The 9,324-nt window shown below is 44.1% G+C and overlaps 3 protein-coding genes across 3 annotated transcripts in view; 2 read left to right on the top strand and 1 right to left on the bottom strand.

Annotated features, from left to right (window-relative positions):
• Positions 1–4,423, top strand: part of T265_11639 (hypothetical protein) — a gene marked incomplete at both ends in the record, with an annotated part of 30,213 nt that extends 25,790 nt beyond the window's left edge. Inside the window, one exon of the mRNA XM_009178347.1 lies at positions 4,170–4,423. Within this exon, the coding sequence (XP_009176611.1) occupies positions 4,170–4,423 (254 nt within the window). The remainder of the gene's footprint in view (positions 1–4,169) is intronic.
• Positions 1–9,324, bottom strand: part of T265_15487 (hypothetical protein) — a gene marked incomplete at both ends in the record, with an annotated part of 36,598 nt that overhangs the window by 1,684 nt on the left and 25,590 nt on the right. The window contains 4 exons of the mRNA XM_009178345.1: positions 930–1,124; positions 2,464–2,627; positions 5,317–5,593; positions 9,099–9,235. Of these exons, the coding sequence (XP_009176609.1) occupies positions 930–1,124; positions 2,464–2,627; positions 5,317–5,593; positions 9,099–9,235 (773 nt within the window). The remainder of the gene's footprint in view (positions 1–929; positions 1,125–2,463; positions 2,628–5,316; positions 5,594–9,098; positions 9,236–9,324) is intronic.
• On the top strand, positions 5,873–6,073 carry T265_11638 (hypothetical protein; the record flags this gene model as incomplete). Its single annotated transcript, XM_009178346.1, has 1 exon — positions 5,873–6,073. One exon carries the CDS (start codon positions 5,873–5,875, stop codon positions 6,071–6,073), a length of 201 nt encoding a protein of 66 aa, XP_009176610.1.

Below are 9,324 nucleotides of genomic sequence, written 5' to 3'. Positions count from 1 at the left end.
TATATATATATATATATTGCCATAGCACCTTCTCCAGTTACGATGAAACAATCTATTGTCATGTTCTTGAGCCGTGTAATCTAGAAGCTACTTTAAAACTACTGAACGGTAGTCGGCGAAACTGGCATTGTTGTTCGTATGTATTCGCAGCGAGGGTACGGAAGTGAAACTCCTGCAAATTGAATTGAAATCAATAACTAGGGCATTGTTAGGCTGTTGCCGAAGCCAGGAACAATCCATTTATGTGCTCGGTAATTGCTTCCAAAATGATACTGAGGGATGGACAGCAACAGTCCAAAATCTGCTTTGGCTTTGTTTGAATTGAGGACACGGAATGAATTTAACAATGGAAAGAAATCGCTTAGCATGTCAGCCCGCTCGCCCGGAAAGAAAAAGTTCAACTGAACCTAACGTTCAGTATTCGACGGAAAGAAGTTTCCAAAAAGATTGCAATGGAAAAAAGCGGCAAACACTCATTCGATTGGCGGAGATATTCACACTATGGAGCTGTTCATGTCGAACGGACCTGGCAAATTAGAGCTTCTAGGTACGTGCAGAAGACATAGCGAATAGACAACACATCAAGGATATAAATCTGCATAAGGACTGCCCACAAACAGACAGGCGCTCCGTCGGACGCACCTTTAAGAAAGCTAAATAAAATGAAATTATCATGGAAATTGATCTGGTCCGCTTTCAAAACTGGCGGACTACACCGAAATCTCTTCCAGTGACATGTGGTCGTTACAAAGGCGGAACACTGTGTTAAAAACTGAAGGAGAAGTTAACTGCATAAAAATTATACCGTCTAGCATGCAGAAAGCCAAAAGGTTGGCAGCACATCATCAAGTGATCGTTACTCATTCCCTCTATTGGCCCTGGGATCTTCACGATGAGAAAAAGCTAGTTTTCACGCAACTACAACTCACCCACATAATTAGCCCGTGTCTGGAATAGCACCCAGTGATCTGCTTGAGGACAAACTGAGGGGTTATGAAACCAGATGCTTTGATTCAACGTGACCAGATAGCTCACTGGGTGTGGCTCAGTGATCGCGCCCCAGATTAGCACACAGTCCGAAAAATATGTGAGTGTGGCATCTCGATATGGTTCCAGTGGGATGGCTAGAAGCGTAAAAAAAGAAACATGGATCATTCTGAATTTCTAGTAGGTGCAGAACGTAATAATGCTGCAGTATTGGAGGCAATGGAGGCTAAAGGAGGGAAAAAATCGCTCAGCTGTAATACCCTTCCGGTGCCTAGCTGCCATGCTACCCGAAGCATGAGGGATGGGATAGTGCCAGGTTGCCCACGCCTAGACAGAGGAAGTCGCGAGGCAGAGGTCGGGTTCGAACCACGAACTTTCCGGTCAGTACATTCGCGCTCTAACCACTTGAGCAATCTCGCTCCGCTAAAGGAGGAAATAAACAAACAAACAAGTAACGAAGTGTCTCACAATCTTCCTTCCACATTCTGAGACCCAACCTAATCAATGCAGAAGGAATACTAGAATTTATTTACAGCTATTCCTCTTTCATATGAAGAAAGTAATAAAAATTTCGAATCGAGGGATGGCGCACCTCGCCACCCCACCTACGGCGGGGAACACCGTAGGTGAATTAGTAACCCTAGCAAATACCATATCACTCGGAAGCGAGTGGCTAGTGAAAGCAGGTGGCGTCACAATATTGTTTCATTTCAGTGAGCTCTGTTCACCTACACAGGTTCTGTTACCTAAACACCTGGTTTCGAGCGCTAATTATCTGACGGATCTCGTGTGGCGGTCTTTTGATAAGTAGCCTATTACTTCTAGGAAGTGTTGTCAAATTTAGGAGAGCTTGCTTGGGCTACACATCACAAGTATGGTCCTAAAGAAAACAGCAGGGAATGCGAAAAAGATGCAGTCAGTAAAGATGAAATGAAGTCGGCCCAAAGGAACAGCAAAAATGCAACTAACGTGTGCGTTCAACCGCTTAGGAAAATAAGTGACCATAAAAACAAAGCCCATAACTTTGAAAAATAATCCACAGTGAGGCAGAAGACTCTGGGTGAAGCGCTTCAGATACAAAGTCAGAAACACAGAATGCACTTTGAGAGAATTCTCCGCAGGATCCAACGAGTCCCGTTGTTCCCATGGGTGTACAACACTTCAGCTGGTTTCATCGTTTGTTATACACTCCGGTGTTGAGAAAACGGATGCATGTCGATTGTTTTAGTGTCCGTTATAAGGCACACACATCCCTATCAACGTAAAATGGTGAAGTCAGACGATGATCCAGGTTATCGCAAGTTGATGCACTGCAGAATAGTTTTTGTTTTTTAAGCATCGGGTGGCTATTGATTCTTCAACAACATTAGCTGGCTAAATCACAGGCATTTGAACCACCTCACATTTGAACGAGTTAATTAAAACACGTTCGAACAAACTGGAAATCACAACAGACATTCCAACGAGAATCCTTACTTGGAGGTTCCTTCAGTCGAATCCAGGCATGTAGACGACCAACTTTGTTAGATTTCAGACCGAAAATGTACTCTGGTTCGCAAAGTCTGATCTCCATTGGTGACAGTTTGGTGAATTCATGATAATGATGAATTCTAATTTTGGAAACCTCCGGAAGTTCATTCCTGGTTTAGAGAATGCAAGAAAGAGGTATCAGAACACCCGAGTAACGAAATCGGGAGAAAAAAGCAAGCGTTAGTAAAATACCCAAAGTTACAAATAGTGGTTCCACTTTGTGAAACACCAAAGGTACGCCTCAGACAGTACCAGAAAACATCCATGAGCAACCGCTTCTCTGGGTTGTGTGCAATACCCCACTGAAGCTTAAAGGAGTTGACGAATGAGGCCAGAGCTTTGGTGTAAAAGACATTATACAGCTATCGTTAAGGCATCATATTTAAAAGACTAATAGCTTCTGATAGGCCTTTGCGTACCGAACCACCGATCCAATTCCCTTGGATTTATACTAGCACCTTTTACGTAGTCATCCCTATTGTGAACAGGGATTTTAAAGCCTTCGGGTGTTGGACCAAGAGGGTGTCATCTCTAGCTCACAAGTTGACCAGTACTTCTAAATATTTAGCTTCTGGGATAAAGTGAGCTTCGGGTGTTGATAATAAATGTTGACGTGTCACAATAGGAGTAGAAGTTGAATGACTTGGATGGTGGCCCCATCACCTCTATTTGTTCCGGTTTTTTGTGAGGAGCACGAAATCTTGAAAAGCATTTTCTGTAGTGTTCAACCAAGAAGTATATTTGTAAAATTATGAACTGTTCAGGTTAGCTGGGAAATATTGTATAAATCCCAGCATCTTCCTACGTACGTCACAAATCAGATTCTCTTAGATGTCACGCGCCGGACAACTGTAGTTACAAAACCAAGGAACTGGTTGCGTTCGTCGGCATATAGCTACTTGTAAGGGATTCGAGTTCCGCGATATTAAATCCTAATGAGCCGATATAACCGGGGATATGAGGTTTGAGACCCGATACGTTTTGCGACACACAGTTACAGTCACAATTCTGGATAAAATCCCTTCGCCATTCATCAAGTCATAAAAACCAAGTGCCGATTGAGTAGTCTGATCAACAGAGGACCTCCGAATTCAGAACACAATTGTATCCAGCAGTGATTGTGATGAAATTCCAGCAGACAAGTACTTTTACAAATACGTTACATGGATTTGAGTATACTGAGTGGGATGGTCATTGGTTAAAACTCAAATCGGCTAACACTGATGAATTTTTGAGTCCCTCGAAGATCCACTTGAGTACCAGCTACTTTACAAGTTTAGACGAATAAAACCTGACGTATCGTCCTGACAGAAGATGATATATTGCCAAAACCACTCCCTGAAACCGTTGTTCAGATGGAACTATGCAACATGCGTGTGCTCGGGTTTGCCAGTCCCAGTTTTGTGTAGCGGCACACCGGTTACAAACGGCTGGTTAGACAGCTGTGTTCCCTATGGATTTGTAACGTGGATTATCACAATACCACTGTTTTCCCAGTTAATATTCAGGTGCGGCCACGGTCTATCACCGGCCTGGTATATCTCTAGGCTGTTACTTGGCTAAACATTTTGGTTCCTATCGCCGATCGAAAAGTTCAACATTTAAGCCTGATTTGGTTACATTAACTGTTTCATTATTAGTTTGCCTTACAGGGAATGTTGCCTTGTCTGAGTCTCTCCGAAACGCCGGGGGACCTGTTGATAAGCTAATCCACAAGCTACGCTCTCCCACACCCAGTGGTCATCGCGCGGGGTCCGTCCTAACAGCACCGAAGATATATCGATGCACCGTGCATCTCATTCGCTTTTCTCTGCAGATCATAACTTTTCACCCCAATTGCGACAATGGCACTTCCCAGTCAGAAGAAATACACAAGAGTGAAGTCTTTTCGCTGAGGGAATGTTGACCTACTTACGGACTGCACATGGATTAAGATTATAAAACTCAGTGTGGAAACATTCAACATACATATACGTCCACGTATATAAACAAATGGATATTGTAGATGCGCAGAAAACTGGTTCGCGCATGGTATGGATTACCCGTGGGACCCCAGACTGCTGTCTGTCGGTATGGACAATCTTTCCTGGTAGGTGACATTTGTGTTGATGCATGGGCGCATGCAACTGATGGGAGGTTCGAATAATACAAGCTGTCTAAAACACCAACCTCTGCACCTGATTTCGAAATCACTGAGAGGTTTGACAGTGTCCACTGATTCACGTTAAACAGGAAAGCTCAGGAGTACGAGTGAGAATGTGGACTTTCGGAAGAACTCTGTAACTGCAATCTTTGCATTCGTATCCGATAGCTTATAAGCTATCTGCAACTCTGCGCTTGAGGACATTTTTTTCTTTCGCTAGTATCCTCTTAATTGACTTTGACCGACGGCTGTCTGTGAAGATAACTAACGAAACGGCACCTCTCAGAAGCTGAAACCGTCAGGATTGGGCCGAATTCTGCTCCTAGATAGGCGAAAGCACTGACCGGCTTCAACAGCATTATCGACGGACACCGGCACTTTATTGCCGCACGGCCCACCTCCGGTGAGGGAAGCAAAGTGACCGAGGCGTCACATATCTTTCAGTCAGAAGTTCATTGGACCTCTGGGTAATAGCAAATCTTTATAAACTTGTTTCAAAAGCTGTACGTTAAATTTTCCTCATCTCCACAACACAAGACCATACACTCACACTCACTTTAAAGGTTCCGGTTAGGTGGTCAAAAACGAGTCTTTTGCAGATGCAGGTAAGAAAATAATCAAGCAATCTAAATACAAGTGCTGTGCACAAAACTCACAAGTTCAGTCTTGAAATAAATGTCTGCGTGTCAACAACCTCTTCAGCTGTCGGTACATTAGGCATTGGAGGCACGAAACAGGCGGGGTCCTCCTCCGGTGACTTGAACGAGCAATCCATACGGAAAAACGGTCGGGAATCGTCGCCATTGATCTCTTCCGTGAGCGGAAATGCCTCAACAAGGCGGTGACTAAATGATCGGCTGTCACGAAATCTCCTCACTCTGTACTCATTTGGATGCTTGACGCTGGCTGCAAACAGAAAGCAGGAGGACAAACCTGAAATGGGTTTGTGCTTCACGTGTGTGAAAACAGAACTCATCTTTTGGCAGATGCCAGTGAAAACCACAAACGATACGAGATAGAACAAGCATGTAAGCATGTTTTCATGGCACATCGGCTAAACCTCGAGGGAGAACCCTAACAACACAACGTTGGTCAATGAAACCACCGAGGGAGACTGCAGCATGTACATACACGGTAAGTCGAAGATGTCTACATTGGTTTATCTGTACTGTACGGTACTGCATGTATACACATGTTGGTTCGCTCGAAAGTATGACTGAAGAAATGAACGAAAATATGGATCTAGTAAATTTGCCGGGATTTTCATGTCACTGCAGAGAACGCGATCGAACAGAGGTGTTTCAGAACACGGATCAGTCTGCCCGCCTACAGTATTGGGATTATGCTGCGGCCTCATGCGCTTCCAGTTGCAAGCACCTTTCGACGCAACTCACAACGAAATGTCCTGCGTAGGATTAAGATATGGAGTAGATCCACCAAATGTTCATATTCCCATCACCTACGGGTTAACCACCTCTTACTTCTGTTATATAGCAATCGACAGCAATAAACTAATATTGAGTCCCGGAATTCCAGTAACCTACCCATAAAGACGCAGAAAGAACCCCCCCCCCCGGCGAAGAAGATAAAGCTGGGCAAATATTAATAAGTTCAACAAAATGAGTCATTATGAGTGTGGAGGGGGGAACTTTAGTATTCGAAAGCTGTTTAGAAATTTGCCGTGGTATTTATTCAAACCGATGAATTTCCGGTAACTCCCGATTCAACATTTTCTCCGTCATGGTTAACTAGCCTTCCTAATCATCATTTTAGCTTGTTTTCGCGTCCCGTAAAAAGACCACGGATAAAATGAACCGCGACCGACAAACAGATACCAAACGCTTAATATCGTGGATTTAGCTTGATGCTGATTCGATCGACCGCTAAATCATTACTCTCGGTACTGTTGGGTTTGCCTTGTGACCAGTCCAGGGACGCGGCATTGATTGCCGTAAACCTGATTTAGGACAGCCGTCTGTCTGCTACACAGTAACCCAAACAGGTAACAGCGAAATGTGGGTAGACGCCGTCTGGAAATCCAGTTCGTGGTCTATTATGCCAGAATGTTGCTGGTTAATTGAGGAAGCAATTATGAAATGTGACGTCAGGAGACCAGTCTAAGCACGGCCATTTTGGCCGAACTCAAGTTTTGGATCACACACACACACAGTCCAGCTCTATTTATTCACATTATTGGCCGCAACTTGTGCTTATACAATCGTGGGAGTGGTCTTCGGAAAGACCGCCTGATAATAATCCGCTATTCAACGTTCAAGTCCGCTCAAAAACGCTCGTCAGTGGGCTGAACATGCTCCTCTCAAGTTCAAACCAAGATCCCTTGGTTAATTTTAACTCACACGTGGTTTACAGCAATGAGTCGATCATGTAGAACGGTTTCGCTGTCATTCAATGTAAAATATGGAGGAACCCAGTAACCCGGATGGAACGTTGGTACCAGCTCTGCATTAGCAAGAGTTCCAGCAGACATAGTTCCTTCAGTGCGACAACGTACCTGGTTTAGATGTATTGCACAGCACGATTTCCAACGGTGGTGTGATCTATATACCAGTTAGAACGAAAACAGAAGACTGGTTGGTAGCTGATCAGGTGGTCGTTGATCTGTTTGCCCAGATACGCAATCGAATTTCGGATGTTGCGTCACCATCCGAGGAGATATCATTAATGAGCTGCGATGATCTCTCCTGATCAACTACCAATTAATGCACCCAAACTATCAATATTCAGACAATTGCCAGAATATGGTGGCAAGGGACGTTCTGACAGCAATTAGGATGTGCAACAAGGGTCGGAAAACATCTTACCGACGCATCCAAGTGGATCCGTAGCATTATCTTGAGCCCGTTGACTCACTATCAAGAATACATATTCGCGAACAGCAAGCTGGATTTCACCATGATTGAGCGAAATAAGTGCTCGAACACCGACACTCTGAAACTTACAGTGATGGTTATTTTTCCTGACTCAGTCGACTCAGTCGATCGCTAGTGACCTTAACAATGTCTGGCGGTCAAACTTTTGTCCCCCATATAGGTACTCTATGCCAATGTACACACACGGAAGTTACACGGCTTAGAAGACGTACTCGTAAGTCACCGAACAGACCAGTAAACTCAGTCGAGTGGGCCGCTGTCGCCCATAAGAATAGGGACCTCGGAAACCAACTCACCAATGGGCAAAGAAACTGAGAAAAAGCTCATCAACACAATTGGGTTCCTGCAGCAAAGATATTGCCTTCAATGCGAGACTGCAGAATCCCCAATTCATCAGTAAACTAAAACGAGTCAACGATAATTAACCGATTACACCACCGTCTCGAGTACCCCGCGACTCCCTCGCTGTACCCTCATTTTTTCGATAGATGAAAACTGCAAAACTTGAAACTAACGTAGCTTGGTACGTGATTTATAGCTGATTACCTGGACTGAGCTAAACGTAACCTTTCTTGTCACATGGCTGATTCTTATGATTTTACTCAAGAAATTTCCCGCAGTCTTGGAATACGACAAAATGTTAGCGAGCACTCAAGTGGTACCGTTGTGTACCCGTATAGTGATATACGAATGTTTAATATACATCCGAAAATCGCTAAACCTTGGTAATTTCCTAAGCAACGGAACTTCTCCTTCGGTCGACGACGAGTTGTCTTAAGAATCATGGTAAATACGGGCAGGACTGTGGTTGTTTATCCTTTTCGCGGTTTTAACCCACCCAAACTATGGTTTCAACGCGTCAACGACAACTTCGCGACCTTGAAAAAGCAGCATTTTAGCAGCTTGTTGCAATCTCCTGACAAAATGTATAACATGAAGAGAGAAACAAGATAGGGGAACCAGTTTTCCTGATTGAAGTTTTCATAAATTCTTCCAGCGATTTAAACACAACCATGCATCGAAAGTCAACAGCCTCCGATCCATGTGTGAATCTCGCCCAATTAGGTCACACATGTTGAATACACGTAGAGAATACAATGTGGTAAACCCTACAAGCGGGGTCAGCTATTTGTGCTCCAATATGCAACGAGAACTCCACAAGTCAAACTTACAATCTATGACAACGGGGAAAAAACAAGAAAGGTCATCATGCACAGTGGCTCAATTGGAAAAGCCTCAGCATTGGCGCCTGAGGGTCGCTTTTCAACGCTATGCGCGACACAGTGTCGGTCGGTTACTGCACAGTTGGGCTCAACTTCATGTGCTGAATTCTCGTTGCCCTATTATTTGATCTAATTGGTCAGTCGTAGATCCAGTGCGTTGTCCCTCTCAGGGCAGGTAACAGTACGAGAACTTAGCAAGTGAAAGTAGCCTAAATAGTTTGAGTTGTTGGTATCCGCAATAAGACAGGACGAAGTCGAGAATTATAGGATACACCTAGAAAATATGGATAGCGTGACATAAGAAAACAGACGGATGAAACTCACACTGGCTGTGAAAGTAACAATGTAAACTATGCGCTTTGAAACCTTCAGGAGCGGTTTTTGACGCTGCCACTAACGCCTGTGCCATCAGTTCACCACCGTAGATGGTCCGAGGATTCGGGATAAAAACTCGCTCTCCCCTAGGATAATATCGAGAGTGGACAAAATGGAAAGCATAATAATAGACTTTAACCACAGGCGACGATGACGAGCCTTCGGCAAAAAAAGA

This window comes from Opisthorchis viverrini (genome assembly GCF_000715545.1).
Source record: "Opisthorchis viverrini unplaced genomic scaffold opera_v5_537, whole genome shotgun sequence".
Lineage (NCBI taxonomy): Eukaryota > Metazoa > Platyhelminthes > Trematoda > Opisthorchiida > Opisthorchiidae > Opisthorchis > Opisthorchis viverrini.
This window is presented reverse-complemented; position numbering and strand designations above follow the sequence as displayed.